The sequence below is a fragment of the Polypterus senegalus genome, chromosome 5, assembly GCF_016835505.1.
Source record: "Polypterus senegalus isolate Bchr_013 chromosome 5, ASM1683550v1, whole genome shotgun sequence".
NCBI lineage: Eukaryota > Metazoa > Chordata > Cladistia > Polypteriformes > Polypteridae > Polypterus > Polypterus senegalus.
The window spans coordinates 103661271-103681742 of NC_053158.1; the positions used below are offsets into that span (position 1 = coordinate 103661271).

The 20472-nt window shown below is 37.2% G+C and overlaps 1 protein-coding gene across 7 annotated transcripts in view; it reads right to left on the reverse strand.

Moving 5' to 3' along the window:
* The window catches only part of LOC120529409 (myosin VIIA and Rab interacting protein), a 544611-nt gene that overhangs the window by 116433 nt on the left and 407706 nt on the right, over positions 1-20472 (reverse strand). For all 7 annotated transcript variants that reach the window (XM_039753183.1, XM_039753185.1, XM_039753187.1 and 4 more), the window contains one exon: positions 20-203. In XM_039753183.1, the coding sequence (XP_039609117.1) occupies positions 20-203 (184 nt within the window). The remainder of the gene's footprint in view (positions 1-19; positions 204-20472) is intronic.

Consider the following 20472-nt stretch of genomic DNA (forward strand, 5'->3'; position numbering starts at 1 on the left):
TAGCACGGTTATATCTTACTAGAATTATCTAACATATCCATGCTTCTCCAGCTAGGCATAGAAGATGGTCTAGATTCCTTCTTCAAGTTAGGAAAGCCTTCTTGTCTTCGCCATTGAGTATCAACAACTGCAGATCTCCAGTTTGAGTCCAATTGCCTCTCTAAACGTTCATCACTTGCAAGTGAGAAAGCAGACTGAGATCTCTGTCAAAATGAAAACAAAAAGGTAAATGAAAACACCCCACAATTCCAGCCTAAATGTGGAATCTGTATAGAGATGGATATGGTCAATTTTTTTTAAATATTACTTCTTTTTATTGTAGAATTTATTTGTGTGAACAATAACTGCTTTCATATTGAACTAATCAAAAACATAATCAAAACAAAACTTTTATAAGAAAACAGTCAGGGAAAAGATAAAAGCATACTGGACACATATAGGAGGAATCATATTAATTTACCAAAAATTAAACACCAAACAGGAAAAAAGATTACCAGAAATGATCTGGGGCCTCATGCATAACACCGTGCATAGAATTCACACTAAAAGATGGTGTACAGACAAAAGTGGAAATGTGCGTACACACAAAAAAAAATCCAGATGCATAAATCTGTGCGTACACAAACTTCCACATTTTTCCACTCCATAAATCCCAGTCAGCGTGAAAAGTAACGCACATGTATGCGCCTGCTGTCCCGCCCCATCTTATCCCAGAATTATGCCTCTTTGAATATGCAAATCAATATAAACAGCTCTTAAGTTCAGTGTTCTGTGAAAAGACAATGACAAAAGCATGCATGTGATATAGAAAAATTTCACAGAATACCAAGTGGAGGCAAGGAAAAACTTACTATTTGTTGGTTTAAACAGTGGTATAAACAACAAAAGGAAGAGGATCGAGTGGCAAAATGTCACAGAAACTAGAAAGTTCAAGCTCACAAAGTCGCACAGTGCCCAAAAAAAAAAAAGTTACAATCAGATGCCTTAAACTAAAAAACAATATGCGGTTAATTTCAATATATTTGATAAAGCCTCGTCAGGGATGTGGATCTAAAAAAGAAAGGAAAACCACACTGCTTTGACACTGTGTGCCGCCAGTTTGGAAAACCGAGTGGAGAACTTGCATACGTCAGGGATTGAGCTGGTGTGAAAATATGCGTGGCTTTATGCCAAGTTTAGTTTTTATACATCGCGAGCATGGAAATGGGCGTACACAACATTTTGCGCATATGCACTGTTTATACATGAGGTCCCTGGTGTGCTTGGAAGAAAGGCTGCCTAGAGTACATTCATTTAATTTGGAAAATGCTATCAACTATCTCCATTTCACAAAGAAAAAACAATCTCCATTGCATTTAAATCTTTATTTTACTGGTATAGATATTTTATTGAGGCCAGATCACTACTAAATACAAGGTAAAATATCACAACTATGCAAACAACAAACAGCTATACATATCTATAGTCCCAAATGACCCCAACACTGTGATCCCTCTGTGTAAATATTTACCTGTATTACAGAACAATAAGCATTAATTTCCTAAATAAGGGAAACACTAAAATATTAGTAATTGGCTATGAGGTTCTTAGGGAAGAAAAAAATCTGAAAGTTTTTTGGTCAGTTAAGTTAGAAACACAGAATTTAGGTGTCATTATGGATTCAGACCTAAATTTTAAATAGTATATTAACCATATTCCTAACACTAGGTTTTCTCATTTAAGAAAAATAGCACAAATTTAATATTAGAAATTGAAAGATGCAGATGAATTAACACAGTTTTTAACCAGATAGATTATTGTAAATCCTTCTATAGGGCTACAAAGAGATGGAACAAATCAGCTGTAGCTTGTCCAAAATGCAGCAGAAAATTTTAACCAAAAACTGAAAACATTTCCCTGGTATTAGCATCATACATTGATTGCCTGAGTTTTTTTGGCTTGATTTTAAAACACTTAACTGCCTATATGGGTCCCAACAACCATGCAAATTATTTCATTTTGAAATGTCTTGCTGAAGCAAAAAAAGAAAAATAATTTACGGATACAGATATGTTATTCTGATACTACCGAAAATCAAAACACACACTCTAAAGGCACTTTAATTTCACCAATTCATTTTTTATTTGTTGTGCATTTTTTGTCCAATATAATTAAGCGTAAGAATAGAAGGGGAGTTTGGTCTCGTCCGTTACGGGAGATGGGTGTCTGAAGAGGAGCTCCGTTAGCAGCGGCTTTATTTTTTTCAATTATTTCTTATTATTTTGAGGTATGCTGTATTTACCCGACCTGATGGGTTTCCACTACAATATATAAACATGAGTAACAAGAAAGGGGTTCAGAAAGAACTGGAAAAGAAACTTAAAGCTACATCCAAGATTAGACAGACATCAAGCCCAAGCGCGAGGTGCGGCCTTTCAGAGACTGACCTGGAACAGGCAGGCAAATGCACAGACTTCCCAGGACCCTGCTCCACGGCAAATTCTCCAGTCGAGAGGGGATGGGAGCGAAGGTGCAAGTGATGCAGGTCACGAGAGCTCACTGATTCTAGTAGATCACATGAAGCCAGAAATGGCCTTGTCGTCCGTGCTTGCATTCATTCCTCGGCTGTAACTGGGGTTGCCACTCCACTTGCGGAGTACAAAAGCCGAAACAATTCCTCCGAACTGAAGGAAATGATCACAACATTGGCCACGGCCATAAGTGAGTTTAAGAAAGACATTCATAAAAATATGAAGATATTAAAGAACTGGAAACGCGTCTATACAATCATTTTGATGCAACCTTTAAAGGTATGCTGGGGAAAATTGAGGAACACATCCAAGAAAATGCGTCTAAACCGAAGAAACTTGCTGAACAGCTGGATGAGGTTAAGCAGACATTCACAACCCAAATTGAAACAGCGGAACAACTGGCATCTAATGCAGATGGAAAAGCTACAGCTGTGAATTCTGAATGCAAGAAATTCGGAGACAGACTTGCTTCTCTGGAAGATGGATGCAGAAGGAATAATATTAGAATCGAAGGTCTTCCTGAGAATTGTGAAAGTCCAATCCCAGTGAAATTCGTAGTTGAACTTTTCTTTAAAATAACTGAAGAAGAATTTAAATCAGACTAGCAAAATACCCGCGCTTCGCAGCGGAGAAGTAGTGTGTTGAAGAAGCAATGAAAAAGAAAAGGAAACATTTTGAAAATAACGTAACATGATTGTCAATGTAATTGTTTTGTCACTGTTGTGAGTGAAGAGTGTTGCTGTCATATGTATATGTGTATATATATATATATATATATATATATATATACACATATATACACATACATATATATATATACACATATATACACATACATATATACACATATATATATATATATACACATATATATATATACACATATATATATACATACATTAATATATATATACACATATATATATATATACATATACACACACATATATAAACATATATATACATACATATCTACATATATACACACACATATATAGCTATATTACATATATCAGATGCAATACGCTGCTTGTTAAAACGGATAACTCCCGCTCTTACGTGCAAGTCTGCGTGGATATTATGAACTATCGTATTTGTTCAAGTTCTATTTAAATTTTAAATAGAAGGAATTTTTATTTAGTCGACAGAAATATCTTTGGTAGGAATGGTAAAACAGACAGGAATATTATTCGTGAATAAATCAACTCAAACCTTAAATAACTTAAAAGAACAAACATTCAAATTTCTTTACTCTTATGTAAATTTATATAAAAATAAACTTAGATTTTAAATATCCCAAAAGATTTTGCTCTCCATAAAAATATATCCTTTCAAAATTATACAAATTCAAATATGAACATGCTGCATAACAAAACCTGGAAATATAAATAAAATGTGTTCCTTTCAGCAATAACAAATCAAATCATTAAGTTGTCTTTGCTCATATGTCATTTTAGAGCTGGACGCCTGGCATCTTTTTGGCAACAGGTTCGTTTATGTTTGGTGTGAGGTTCTGTGTTGTGGAGATTCTCAGGATGGATTGCAGGTGCTCATCAGTGAGGCGACTCCTGTGTGCTGTTTTGTTAGTCTTTATCACTGAGAAGAGCTTCTCACACAGATATGTGCTACCAAACATGCACAAGGTTCGAGCCGCATGTAGACGGACTTTTTGTTCTTCAAAGTCACCAAAGCGCCGTGCAAACTCAGTGCGCTCGGTTTATCAGCAAAGTGCGATTTGGGAACACCGTAGTGACGACTTGGTTTAACATTACTTGGCAACAGGGAAAGTTGCACTGGTGCATTTGTGTCTCCCATAAAAGCAACTTCACTTGAAATCACTTTGTGATTGTGCACGGGTAAAACGTCCGCTGAAGTGTCAGATTCTTATTTAATTCTTCTGCTTTCTGTATCTTCTGCATTGCATTCAGGTCTTTCAGCCTCACTGATGAGCACCTGCAATCCATCCTGAGAATCTCCACAACACAGAACTCCCTGATGTTTTGTCTCATAGTGCCGTCTTAGATTAAATTCTGTAATTACAGCCACATTAGCTCCACAAATGAGACACACGGGTTCAGTAAACATATACTCAGCCTCCCATCGGTTTTTAAAGGCTCTATTTTCAGAATCAACTTTTCTCTTCAGCATCGTGAGAGCTAGCTTCGCAATAACTTGCAGCATCATAAGCTAGACTTGATTAACGCGTAAGTGTTGGCAAGGCAGCTGAAGCGCTGCATTATGGGATCTGTAGTTTATTGTGTTACCAGCGCTTCATATACCCGGGCCATTAATAACAATAATACAGTATATAAAATGATCTCGCGGTTGGATATAATTACACGCCGGGCGGATGTGGCCCGCGCCCTTGAGTTTGACACATATGGACTAAATAGAACTTGAAAAGATATATTTTTCAAATGTGATCGCGCAATTCAGATAGAGTTGACGCGCACTACAGCCTGCATGCCTCAATAAGTCATCCTCCCTCAATCTTACTTTTTACCGCTCATCTAATGAATACACTGAGTATGGCTTTACCAAAACAATCATTGATGGCGAATAAAGTATCCATTATTCGAGTATGTAGAGCGGGATATATATATATATACATATATATATATACCCGCGTATCGCAGCTGAGAAGTAGTGTGTTAAAAAAGCTAGAAAAAGAAAAGGGAACATTTTAAAAATAACGTAACATGACTGTCAATATACAGTATTTGTTTTGTGAGTGTTACTGAGTGTTGCTGTCATCAATGATTTGATTATCATTATTTCTTTCAATCAGGTTCGTATTTGTAGGATGTGTTGTGTTCAAGTTACATTCCGTGTTTGTCAATCGTTGTAAAGATGACAGGTTTCATTCATCGATTCGTTTCTTACTGCATCAATAAACAGCTCGTCTTCTTCTTTATCTGAGACCTGACACACTGCATGCACGGGTTTTTTTTACACTGTCTTCCTTTAGCGGGACATTGACTTTTTCCACCGTGTGCTTTGTTTCCACAGTAGCTGCATTTATGAATATGCTTGTATGTATCAGACGCTTCATATTTTTTGCTGCCTTTTCAATTGTGTAATTCGGTTTTGTTCAGCTCTTTGGAACTGTTGCTTTTATCTGTGCACTGCGCCAGTTCACGTGAGCCACTCGGTGTACATGCATCGAAGGTTCCCAGCTGTGCTGGTGCCATCTCGTGCTATGTCCATGGCTGTATTTAATGTTACCTTAGTCCTGGCACTTAAAACTTTCTCTCGCAGTTTCGCTGAGTTTGTACCAAACACCACCCTGACCATCTCATCTTCCTCTGCATAAGCACAGTCCTTAACCCGTGAATATTTAGTGGGAGTTTGCTATTGGATTGCCGCTGACGGACGGCCTTATATGGGCAGGCACTAAATTACAAACGCCAGCGGCAGCCTGTCTATGAACTTAATTTAAAGTGTAGGTTTACATCGTGCTTTGTTTCCGAAGTAGCAGAACTCATCAATATGGTTGTATATGTCACTCGCTCGCTTCTTATTGTTTCGCTGCCTTCTCAATTATATAATGCATGTTTTCTTCAGCGCTTTTTGGAGGTCTTCCTGATTTTCTATGTACTGCGTGATTACGTGTGAGGCGTGATGATGTCACACGAAACTCCCCACGGCGTTCAAGCTCATCTCCATTACAGTAAATGGAAAAACAGCTTCCAGTTATGACCATTATGCGTAGAATTTCGAAATGAAACCTGCCCAACTTTTGTAAGGAAGCTGTAAGGAATGAACCTGCCAAATTTCAGCCTTCCACCCACACGGGAAGTTGGAGAATTAGTGATGAGTGAGTGAGTGAGTGAGTGAACGAGTGCTTTGCCTTTTATTAGTATAGATACTGATATAGCAGCAGCTTATCGCATACGTGGATCTAATACCTTTAGACCTAGGTCTTTTATTGTTCGCATTGAGAGATTATTATTTAAACTAGATGTGATAGCATGTCTCAGACACAAGCAAGAGATTATATTTGAAAATAACCACATTCGTATTTGCCCGGATTTCTCTCCGACAACAGCTGCTTAATGTTGTAGAAGGCTGCATGCTTAAACAGCGGTTACGGCAAGTCGATATCAAATACAGCCTCTTCCATCCTGCCAAACTGAAAGTTGAATTGAAAGGTCAATTCTATGTCTTCGCCAGCAAGGAAGAAGCAGAAAAGGAATTAAGGAAGCTGATCCCTACACTTTTTTGAAACACAATAGTGAGTCACATCCTGTCATGGCATGGTAAGTACTGTAGATATCACCTGCTGTCTGATCCACTTGTAATGATAAGGATATTATAATTATATATTCTTTTCATTGCTTGGACGCTTTCAGTTTATGTTTTACTTACAGTTATAGACGTGTGTGTGGAAGAAATTAATTCTTTTTTTTTTACTGCCCTAAAGGAGACTGTTTAACATCATACCTTTGGTTTACTGTTATTATTGCATTCAGATTTACTATGCTTATTCTGGACCACTTTTTAACACCATTCCCTAGGGTTTTTATTATCTTAATACTTTAAAGTTGATGAAGATTATATTTTATGCTTATAGTTTGTTAATGATTATATTTAGGCATATAGTATTAAAACTATACTGGCAATAGATATCTCTACTTTTTAATCCTAAAACGCCACTGCGTGGGGGCTTGTTTTGCTTTGGACGTGCTCTGTCTCTAGGTATGCGAGAGGACCGGCAGGCAAAATGGGGGGTGGGGGGATAAGGGAGGAAGAGAAAGAGAGCAGGCTTGATCTAATCTATCCTTGTAACCCTTATAATTACAACTATTAATGTAACAATAGGCTGTATGGCAATAGCTCATGGGGAAATTGGAAATTAAGGTTAAAGCTGTCTCATTTCCAGTTAAGACTATAAAATGACATCAAAAATTCAGAATCAATGTCTCCATGATGGGACAGTTAACTTTGTGAGCTGGAATGTTAAAGGCCTGAATCACGAATTAAAGAGAAAGAAAGTATTCTCTCACCTAACAGGTTTAAAAGCTAAAATAGTATTTTTACAGGAGACCCACTTACTAAGCAAGGATCAGTTCTGGCTGCAAAAACACTGGACTGGCCAAATGTTCCATTCTAGCTTTACAAAGAAAGCTAGAGGAGTGGGAATTTTCATACATAGAACAGTCTCATTTGTAGCATCAGATGTAGTATCTGATCCTGAAGGGAGATATGTGATTGTCATGGGCAACATATTTAATTGTAAAGTGATTTTGATAAATGTTTATGCACCTAATATCGATGATAAGGAATTCATGCAAAATGTATTTGCATCCATTCCCAATGTGAACACTCATAAAATTATAATGGCTGGGACTTTAATTGTGTTTAAAACCCACTCTTAGATAGGACTCCTGTCACAGGGGGGATGACATCTAACACTGCTAAGACAATTATACAGTTTGTAATTGACCACAACTTATCAGACCCTTGGAGGTTTCTAAACCCAAAACTCAAGAACATATTCATTCTACTCACCAGTACATCATTGCTACTCAAAAATTATTTCTTTATAGATAATAATTTCTTGCCTACAATTAAATCTTGCAAGTACGACACTATTGTTATCTCTGACCATGCGCCTCTGATCTTGGAACTAAAGTCATTATGCCCAACACTCTCACCTCACAGATGGTGTCTTAACCCACTTCTATTGGCAGACGAGAACTGTACAGAATTCATATTCAAACAAATCAGTTTCTTCCTAGAGACAAATAGATCCTCAGAGGTGTCTGCAGGAATACTCTGGGAAACTCTAAGGCCTTCTTAAGAGGACAGATTATTTCATCTCTTTCCCACAGAAATAAGTTAGAAACCAAGAAAGTATCAGAGCTAAGAGGCGAAATTACTAAAATAGATGAAGAACATGCCAGGCACCCAAGCGAAGCTCTATATAGGAAAAGGCAGGCTCTGCATTCAGAACTCAACCTCCTGACAACTAAAGAAACTGAACAACTAATTTATAAATCATCACTACTATGAACACGGAGAGAAAGCTAATAAGCTTTTAGCTCAACAAATCCATAAGCAAGAAGTTCGCAATGCAATCCCAGTAATCACCAACACGAATGGAGATGAAATCATTGACCATAAAAACATAATGTACACATTTAGAGACTACTATAAATCTTTATATTCTACTGAGTTTAAAGAAGACAACACACAATCTAATGCATTTCTGGATACATTACAGATACCTCAAATAGACACTTTTAGTGCAGAGGAACTCGATAAACCTTTGGCGTTCGTTATCAGAAATACTAGATGCTATAAAGTCACTTCAAGGCAGGAAAGCAGCAGGCCCTGATGGCTACCCTATAGAATTTTATAAGAAATTCTCCACTCAGCTAGCTCCCCTTTTATTAGCAACATTTACAGAAGCTAGAGACAATCACATTTTACCTTAAACTTTTTGCCAAGCATTAATCACCATCTTTCCCATCAAAATAAGGACTTATTACAATGTGCATCATACAGACCAATTTCACTTTTGAATAATGATGTTAAAATACTATCAGAATTCATAGCTAGAAGGATGGAGTGCTGCCTTCGTAATATCACAAGATCAAACTGGATTTATCAAGCGTTGACACTTATCTTCAAATCTTCGACGCCTGTTTAATGTAATGTACTCACCAGTAAAGTCAAACACCCCAGAAATATTATTATCATTGGATGCAGAAAAGCATTCAGACATGATTGAATGGAAAAACCTTTTCACTACATTAGAGAAATTTGGGTTTGGCCTGAACATTTGTGCATGGATCAAACTACTGTATATCAATCCAGAAGCTTCAGTTTGTATTAACAACATTTGTTCAGACTACTTTAAACTAGAACAAGGTACCAGACAAGGATGCCCCTTGTCACCACTGCTGTTTGCAATCGCCATTGAACCACTGGTGGTTCACTGTCGAAATGCTTATCAGATAAAGGGGATTATCAGAGAGGGACTGGAACAGAAAATTTCTCTATATGCAGATGATATGGTACTGTATATATCAGACCCACAAAATTCTGTGCCTGCAGTCTTAACAGCACTCACAGAATTTCAAAAGATCTCTGGTCTCAGAATTAATTTGAATAAAAGTGCACTTTTTCCAGTGAATTCTCAAGAATATAATATTAGATTAGACATCCTACCATTTCTCATTGCAGATCAGTTTAAATACCTAGGGGTTAACATCACAAGTAAACACAAAGCTCTTTATCAACAAAATTTTGCCATCTGTATGGAAAAAATTAAGGAAGACTTGCATAGATGGTCAACCCTTCATCTCACTCTAGCTGGAAGAATTAACATTGTTAAGATGAGTATTCTTCCTAAGCTTTTTTATTTCAAAACATTCCAATATACATCAATAAATCATTTTTTAAGCAATTAGATTCAACAATAACCTCATTTATTTGGAACTCAAAACATCCACGTATCCAAAGAGCAAACCTACAAAGATCTAAGGCAGAAGGTGGCATGGCTCTACCTAACTTTCAGTTTTATTACTTGGCAGCAAACATACAAGCTATAAAAACCTGGACACAAATAGATGAACATACACAGGCTTGGTCTGCAATAGAAGTAAAATCCTGCAGTACTTCTTTATATTCCCTGCTCTGTGCCCCAATAAATGTAAGTTATCACCATTTTACTAATAATCCATTAGTGCTTCACTCACTCAGAATATGGAACCAATGTAGAAAGCATTTTAAGATGGAGAATCTTTTATCTGTGGCACCTCTGCAAGAGAACCACCTCTTTCAACCCTCGCAAACATATGCAGTTTTAATATCTGGAAAAGATTTGGGATTAAATTGCTTAGAGATCTTTATATAGACAACATCTTTGCATCCTATGAACAATTACATTCCTAATTTAACATTCCAGCTACACATTTCTTTCACTATCTTCAAATTAGGAACAGAACCTCCCCAATTTTCCTCATCTTGCTCCCTCCTCCAGGCTGGAAAAAATACTGCTCAATTTCAAGGACTTAGACAACATCTCTGCAATATATAAAATTATTTTACAGTCCCTCCCTTTCAAAGATCCAAGAGGACAATGGGAAAATACTCTCTTAATCAATATATCAGAAAAGGAGTGGAAGGTAGCAATGAAGAAAATTCACTCAAGCTCCATATGCGCAAAGCATACAATTATTCAACTCAAAATTATATATCCAGCACATCTGTCTCGCTTAAAACTGTCCAAAATGTTCCCAGGTCAAGATCCAACCTGAGAACGCTGCAATCAAGTCCCAGCTTCACTGGGTCACATGTTTTGGGCCTGCAGCAAATTAACATCATTTTGGGCCAAAATTTTTAAGTGCCTTCCAGACAGCCTTGGTCTTACAATCCATCCTAACCCATTAACAGTTGCGTTTGGTGTTCTTCCAGATGGGCTTTAAGTGGAGAAGGACAAACTGTGATTGTAATCACTACACTATTGGCACACAGACTTATTTTGCTAAACTGGAATGATCCTAACTCTCCTCTTTTAAGTCAGCGGGAAACCGATGTTTTATACTATTTGAAATTGGAAAAAAGTACAGAATTTTTTCAAAACCTGGCAGGATCTAATTAATCTTATTTTAGAATAAGCTCTCAAAGCACAGAGGAAGCAATTCTTTCTGCATTTCTTTTTCTTCTCCATTCATCTCTATTGCTCTTTTAAACTAATCAATTTAGGTATGTTTACAAGCTTTAAGTTTTACTCCGTTGGTCATGTTCTCTTTCCTAGGGGTGGGGATTAAGTTGTTTTCATTTTATTTTTTTTTTTTTTGTAAAAATTGATTTGTATAAAATGATTATAATAAAATTAATAAAATAAAAAAAGAATAGAAATCACCTTTAACACTTTGTTTTCCTTTCCTGAAGCATGCTGAAGCAGTCCTTCACTAGGTCCATTATAAAGAAACACTGTACTTCATAATTCCATATTTTAAACTTTGCATTTGTTCACAGTGGTGACAATGTGCGTTTTCATAGAATAAAAGTGTTAGGCAGTCCTAATTATTTATATTGATTTGCAAAAGATGAAGAATTATACTGCAGAATTGCATTTTTGGGACTTTCATCAAACAGACAATACTGAATAACAATCACATTTACAGTTCTGGTTGCACCTTTGGTTTTGTGAATGGTAGATCAGAAACAATATCTCGTGAATAAAAAAAAGTAGGCAGTATACTGCTTTAGTCTAAATACAGTCATCGATTGTTACAGAGCAGCATGGACTTTTACATTAAACAGTCTCTGCTCAAACTCACCTAAAGAAACCAAAATCATTCTATTGTAATGCATCTCACCGTTTCTTTTTTTTTTTTTTTTTTAAAGCAACAAACTTGATGCAAAAAGAAAGTCCCTACTTACATTTAAATATATACTGCATGATCTGTAATGTTGTGGAGCAGTTTTCCTGGATCTGGTGTTGGGGGCCTAGATTGTTGCTTTCCTTTCTTACTTAGCTACCTGATCAAACTGGACACTGGCTTTACCATTTTACCAATTAAAGACTTGAAAAACAATCTTATTTCAACTATAAACTAATTTTTGCTCACCTCTTTCAGTGATTTTTTTATATGTACTACATTCTCATAACTTTTTTTTTTTTTTTTACACTATTATTGCTGTAAAATGTTAAACGCAGAGATCCTTTATGTAAGGCACTCTGAGCCTTCTATAATTAATGAATTAAACAAAAACTACTAATTTACTTATGTTTATTTTGTATTTATGCACAGATTGTAAGGAGAGTTTTGGGAAATTTGATAGACTGAAAACAAAATTTAATCTGTACTAATGCTACCTTAATTCAGCCAGGGGGCAGCCAAGTAAAGCAAAAGTCATAGCAGCAGTTGGCACAGGACTTTTTTTTTTGAAATACAGAGAAGCATTTAACAAAATAAACAACAACTAGATTCTCGTTATTTTACCAAGAAAAAAAGAAAAACACCTTGGAAATGACACATGGAAAATTAATCCAGAAACCATTAAGAGCTGACAACATAATCTAAGACAAGTCTTTTAATTTAATCTATTAATTTTTTGTCTTCCGGTGGCTATATGCAAAATAAGCGATATACACTGGGAATGGAAGCTTTGTACAAAGTATGTCCACAGTGTGCTCTCACATTCATTTGTTTAGTGCAAGAGTAGTTCTGCATGGAGGGCATTTAGACTATAGAACCATACATACAGTATATATAGAGTCTATGTTCTTTAAATGACAAATGGGCTATATTTACTAATCACATTTAATTTTGCATAGTACAGAGCACAAGATTCAAATATGATGGCAAATGTAGCTCTTCACTTTCTTACTGGCTTAACATAATACAAATTTGTCATATACACACAATTTTCATGTTATGAGTATTGGAATATGCTCCAGCTGTCCTGAGACTCTCCTCTAGATTACTGAGTTAAAATGATGGATGAATAGTCTCTCACTTTTTAGCATATTTAAATTAATAGAAAAAACAAGAATTAGGTAAATGGAATAAAGTTTTAGGGGCAGCAAAGTGCTATAGTGGTAGTGCTGCTGCCTTGCAGTAAGGAGATTGGCATTCATGTCCAGGGTGTTTGCATGCACTCTCCATATCAATATTTGTATGTTCTCCTAATGTCCTTCCACAGTCCAAAGACATGCAGGTTAGGTGAACTAGTGATGCTACACTGATCCTAGTGTGGGTTTGTGTGTGCTCACACTATGAAGGACTGGGTCCCTTTTTCAGGGATTGTTACTGCCCCATGACCCCACTCTGGATAGGCAGGTTTTATTAGATGGGTGGACGAAATTAAGATTTACATCTTAATTTAATTTGGTTCTTACAAACAAAAAGCAAAATTACCATTCACATGGCTCTTCATTTTGGCAGACTCCTAATGTTATATTGCTAGCACACATCTTGTAGCATGTCTTCTTCAAATGTATCTCACTGATCAATTTTAGAAACAAACTAAACAGCTTCATTAATGGGTGTTGGGTAAATTGCACTCACTTCCAGAAATACATTTTACAACTTCTAATCAAACCATATCTTTGTTAACATGCTACTATACACCATCAATCTGAAGTCAATAATTAAAGCATAAATGGTTTATTATGTATATAACTCACTTCGATTAAAACATTTAAAAGAGGCATACATACACGCATAAAAAGATAATTGTGAATATTGTGAGGGTGTACATGGTGGGTAAATAGGTATCAGGGTTGAGCACACCACCATCATAGCACAAGGTAGTAATAGCTTCTACAATAAGCCATTAAGTGAGAGAGGGGTGCATTAGTAACAGGAAATATCTCACTGACATTAGTGTGGAAACACAGGAAGAGAGTAAAGACTCTCTGTTGCATACCCAAGGAGGCTCCTATGTAGAGGACACTAAAATGAGAGTAATAGAGATTATGGAATATTCTGATAACACACAGTTCAAGAAGAGAACATATAGGATTGTGTAGCCCCTCGAACAGAGCAGTAATCAATGCACAGCTGATGTGGAACTTTAGGTGAAACGGATGTGCAGAGACTCCAGAGGTGGTTAGAGAAACTTGAGGTGAAAAAAGGAGGTCTTTGGCAAGGTATTGTAGTAGAAGAAAAGGGAAGTCAGTTCACTGGAGAGACAAGAGCTTAAACAGCTGTTTAGGCATGGACATAGAGACTGTATATTTATTGTTTTCCTTCCTTTTTGCTTTGTACTATGAGCTCTACCGGTTTTCATCTCTCCCTTAGTTATTTTTGTCTGTATAAAGGCATAATTTTTATTAATGCTAGTGTTAATGAAGCTGCATAAACAGTGTAATTATTACTGTATTTTTTTTAAACACTGCTGTATAACTACACATTTACAAGCAGCTGCTAAACAACTAAGAAAAAGATCTATGCACAAAATGCAATATGTAAAAATAATATAAATAAATAATATATAAAAAGTAACACTGTTTGAACAAAAACCAAGACAAATGATCTAGTACAAACAATTCAGCTTGAACATGTAACATGACAAATATTCCAAGACAAATGTACTTTTCTGAAAAAAAAAAACAATCAATCAAAACTAACTGCTTCAAAAGAAACCCAGCCACAGGGGATGCACAATCCAGTGTGTTTCTTCGTGCCGGTCCCAAACCCAGATAAATGGGGAGGGTTATATCAGGAAGGGCATCCGGTGTAAAATTTTGCCAGATCAATATGCGGACAACAATACAAATTTCCATACCGGACCGGTCGAGTCTTGCGTTAATGTTGTCCGGAAGCAGGAGGAGAGGAGGAATGTAAAGAGAGAATGGAACTGAGGGTAGGAGCTTTGAATGTTGGCTGTATGACTGGTAAGGAAAGAATGTTAATCAATATGATGGAGATAAGGAAGGTTGATATATATTGTGCGTGCAAGAGATTTAATATAAGGGGAGAAAGGCCAGGTGGATCGGAGGTGGATTCAAATTGTTCTATCAGGAGAAATGGGGTAGGAGTTATTCTCAAGGAACAGAATGTCAAGAGTGTTTGGAGGTGAAGAGAGTGTCAGACAGAGCAATGATTATAAAAGCTGGAAATTGGAGGTGAAATGATGAATATTGTTAGTGCATATGCCCCTGAAGTTGGGTGAGAGATGAATGAGAAAGAAGAATGATAGAGTGAATTGGATGAAGTAATGAACAGTGTACACAAGGGGCAGAAAGTGGTGACTGGAGCGGATTTCAATGGATGTATTGGTGAAGGGTGACGAGGAGCTGATGGGTAGGTATGGTGTCAAAGAGAGGAATGAAGAAGGTCACATGATAGTGGATTTTGCCAAAAGGATGGACACTGCTGCGGGGAATACGTATTTTAAGAAGAGGGAGGAACACAGGGTGACATGCAAGAGTGGAGGAAGATGCACACAGGAAGATTATATCCTATGCAGAAAAGTCAATCTGAAGGAGACTGAGGACTGCATAGTGGTAGCTAGGCAGCACAAGATAGTGGTCTGTAGGATGAAGTTGAAGATCAAGAAGAGGAGGAGAGTGACGGTAGAGCCAAGGATAAAATGGTGGAAGTTGAAAAAGGAAGACTGCAAGGTTGAGTACAGGGAGGAGGTAAGACAGGCACTGGGTGGCAGTGAAGACTTACCTCACAGATGGGTAACTACAGCAGAAGTAGTACGGGCGACAGCAAGATGGGTGCTGGACATGACATCTGGACAGAGGAAGGAGGAAAAGGAAACCTGATGGTGGAATGAAGTACAGCAAAGTATAAAGAGGAAGAGGATGGTGAAGAAGTGGTAAAGTCAGAGAGATGCAGAAAGTAGACAAGAGTAGAAGGAAATAAGGCGTAAGGTGAAGAGAGAGGTGACAAAGGATAAAAAAAAGGCGTATGATGAGTTGTATGAGAGGCTGAACACTAAAGCCGGAGTTATACTTTACACGACAAGACGCATACTGCAGGGGACGCTCCTGCTACGCAAGCGTTGTAGTGTTCATACTTGTGCACGTACTTTAAGTAAATCTGGAGGAATCCAGCAGGTGGCAGTGCGAGATATTATCACGGTGAGAACATGTTCGGCTTCTCTGTGTTGTGAATTGCCTAGAACACCTATTAAATTCTGATGACACCTTACCGCAATATCTCTGAAAAGGATGTTTATTGATTAAATTCATCAATCCAGGGATGTGTCTATTCCAGCAAGCACTGGGCACGAGTGAGTAACAGTCCCTTGACGAGGCCTCGGCTCATCGCAAGGTGAATACAAGCACACACATACACTAGCGTCATTTTAACGGCACCAAATCTGCATATCTTTGGAAGGAAACTGGAGCGCAGTGTGGAATACAAGCAGGAAATACCAGCAACATAACTCCCTGTGAGACAGCAGTGCTATCGCTCCGCCACCGTGACACCCCCATGTTTGTAAGTAACAGTATTCATTATTTAAACGAAATTATATGTAAAATGTAACATACACACTTTAATGCATTTCATCATGAAAGTGATATCTATACTAATAAAAGGCAAAGCCCTCACTCACTCATCACTAATTCTCCAACTTCCCGTGTGGGTGGAAGGCTGAAATTTGGCAGGTTCATTCCTTACAGCTTCCTTACAAAAGTTGGGCAGGTTTCATTTCGAAATTCTACACGTAATGGTCATAACTGGAAGCTGTTTTTCTCCATTTACTGTAATGGAGATGAGCTTGAACGCCGTGGGGGCGGAGTTTTGTGTGACATCATCACGGCTCCCACGTAATCACGCAGTACATAGAAAACCAGGAAGAGCTCCAAAAAGCGTTGAAGAAAACATGCATTATATAATTGAGAAGGCAGCGAAACAATAAGAAGCGGCGAAAGTGACATATACAACCATATTCATGAGTTCTGCTACTTCGGAAACAAAGCACGATGTAAACCTACACTTTAAATTAAGTTCATAGACAGGCTGCGCTGGCGTTTGTAATTTAGTGCCTGCCCATATAAGGCCGTCCGTCAGCGGCAATCCAATACCAAACTCCCACTAAATATTCACGGGTGAAGGACTGTGCTTATTCAGAGGAAGATGAGATGGTCAGGGTGGTGTTTGACACAAACTCAGCGAAACTGCGAGAGAAAGTTTTAAGTGCCAGGAGTAAGGTAACATTAAATACAGCCATGGACATAGCACGAGATGGCACCAGCACAGCTGGGAACCTTCGATGCATGTACACCGACCGGCTCACGTGAACTGACGCAGTGCACAGATAAAGCAACAGTTCCAAAGAGCTGAACAAAAACCAATTACACAATTGAAAAGGCAGCAAAAATATGAAGCGTCTGATACATACAAGCATATTCATAAATCCAGCTACTGCGGAAACAAAGCACACGTGGAAAAAGTCAATGTCCCGCTAAAGGAAGACAGTGTAAAAACCCGTGCATGCAGTGTGTCAGGTCTCAGATAAAGAAGAAGACGAGCTGTTTATTGATGCAGTAAGAAACGAATCGATGAATGAAACCTCTCATCTTTACAACGATTGACAAACACGGAATGTAACTTGAACACAACACATCCTACAAATACGAACCTGATTGAAAGAAATAATGATAATCAAATCCTTGATGACAGCAACACTCAGTAACACTCACAAAACAAATACTGTATATTGACAGTCATGTTACGTTATTTTTAAAATGTTCCCTTTTCTTTTCTAGCTTTTTAACACACTACTTCTCGCTGCGATACGCGGGTATATATATATGTATATATATATATCCCGATCTACATACTCGAATAATGGATACTTTATTCGCCATCAATGATTGTTTTGGTAAAGCCATACTCAGTGTATTCATTAGATGAACGGTAAAAAGTAAGAGCGAGGGAGGATGACTTATTGAGGCATGCAGGCTGTAGTGCGTCAACTCTATCTGAATTGCGCGATCACATTTGAAAAATATATCTTTTCAAGTTCTATTTAGTCCATATGTGTCAAACTCAAGGGCGCGGGCCACATCCGCCCGGCGTGTAATTATATCCGCCCGAGATCATTTTATATACTGTATTATTGTTATTAATGGCCCGGGTATATGAAGCGCTGGTAACACAATAAACTACAGATCCCATAATGCAGCGCTTCAGCTGCCTTGCGAACACTTACGCGTTAATCAAGTCTAGCTTATGATGCTGCAAGTTATTGCGAAGCTAGCTCACACGATGCTGAAGAGAAAAGTTGATTCTGAAAATAGAGCCTTTAAAACCGATGGGAGGCTGAGTATATGTTTACTGAACCCGTGTGTCTCATTTGTGGAGCTAATGTGGCTGTAATTACAGAATTTAATCTAAGACGGCACTATGAGACAAAACATCAGGGTAACCTGAATGCAATGCAGAAGATACAGAAAGCAGAAGAATTAAATAAGAATCTGACACTTCAGCGGACGTTTTTACCCGTGCACAATCACAAAGTGATTTCAAGTGAAGCTGCTTTTATGGGAGACACAAATGCACCACTTTCCCTGTTGCCAAGTAATGTTAAACCAAGTCGTCACTACGGTGTTCCCAAATCGCACTTTGCTGATAAACTGAGCGCACTGAGTTTGCATGGCGCTTTGGTGACTTTGAAGAACAAAAAAAGTCCGTCTACATGCGGCTCGAACCTTGTGCATGTTTGGTAGCACATATCTGTGTGAGAAGCTCTTCTCAGTGATAAAGACTAACAAAACAGCACACAGGAGTCGCCTCACTGATGAGCACCTGCAATCCATCCTGAGAATCTCCACAACACAGAACCTCACACCAAACATAAACGAACCTGTTGCCAAAAAAAGATGCCAGGCGTCCAGCTCTAAAATGACATATGAGCAAAGACAACTGAATGATTTGATTTGTTATTGCTGAAAGGAACACATTTTATTTATATTTCCAGGTTTTGTTATGCAGCATGTTCATATTTGAATTTGTATAATTTTGACAGGATATATTTTTATGGAGAGCAAAATCTTTTGGGATATTTAAAATCTAAGTTTATTTTTATATAAAATTACATAAGAGTAAAGAAATTTGAATGTTTGTTCTTTTAACGTTTACTTTATTTCTAACTTGTATAATTTAGACAGGATATATTTTTATGGAGAGCAAAATATTATAAGTTGTTTAAGGTTTGAGTTGATTTATTCACGAATAATATTCCTGTCTGTTTTTACCGTTCCTACCAAAGATATTTCTGTCGACTAAATAAAAATTCCTTCTATTTAAAATTTAAATAGAACTTGAACAAATACGATAGTTCATAATATCCACGCAGACTTGCACGTAAGAGCGGAGTTATCCGTTTTAACAAGCAGCGTATTGCACTGATCTGAAATAGCTGTGTGTGTATATATGTAGATATGTATGTATATGTATATATATGTTATATATATGTGTGTGTGTGTATATGTATATATATATATGTATATGTATGTATATATGTGTATATTTATAGATATATATATAGATATATATATATATATGACAGCAACACTCATCACTCACAACAGTGACAAAACAATTACATTGACAATCATGTTACGTTATTTTCAAAATGTTTCCTTTTCTTTTTCATTGCTTCTTTAACACACTACTTCTCCGCTGCGAAGCGCGGGTATTTTGCTAGTCAACTATAAATCTAAAGATTCTAAATGTGCAGAGTTGGAATATCATACATTTAATTTGTTCTGTGTAGCGATCTATTGCTGCTTTCCGCTGCTGTCAGGTCCAAGAAGCTCGTAGCGATTAAAAACTGGGATGACGTTTACGACGGTCTGCTTTAATGATAAAGTAAACTACGAGGTTAAAGTGGACATTTCGAGATTAAAGCCGAAATTTCCACTTTAATCACAAAATACACGTTTATACCGTGTCCTTTATTTTTTCCTCAGTGGTTCAAATATAACGCTATATATTATGTTGCTGTTGTTAAGTTGCAAAAATAAAAAAGACGACACAAAAGATGTATGTGAGACTTTTAAAATGTATCGTCTCATTACGTTCAGGAACTATCTACATGTGACAGAAAGCCTCTATGCCGATCCTACGGGATGGATACTTCGATGTGGTGAAGCAAAATGCCGACATACAGATGCATTTGTGGTGTTTTTATATTCAAGCGTCACATATTCCCAATCGTAATGACACGATACATTTTAAAAGTCTCACATACCATACATTACTATACATTATGTTGCAGATGTGAAGTTGCAAAAAAACAAAATAAAATAAAAAAGACGGCACAAAAGATGGTATGTGAGACCAGAGAGGAGAGGAATAAAGGCCAGTAGGAACAAGACAGAATGCATATGTGTGAATGAGAGGAAGGTCAGTGGAATGGTGAGGATGCAGGGAGTAGAGTTGCTGAAGGTGGACGAGTTTAAATGCTTAGGATCAATAGTACAGAGCAATGGGGATTATGGAAAAGAAATGGGAGAAGAAAAAAAAAAAAA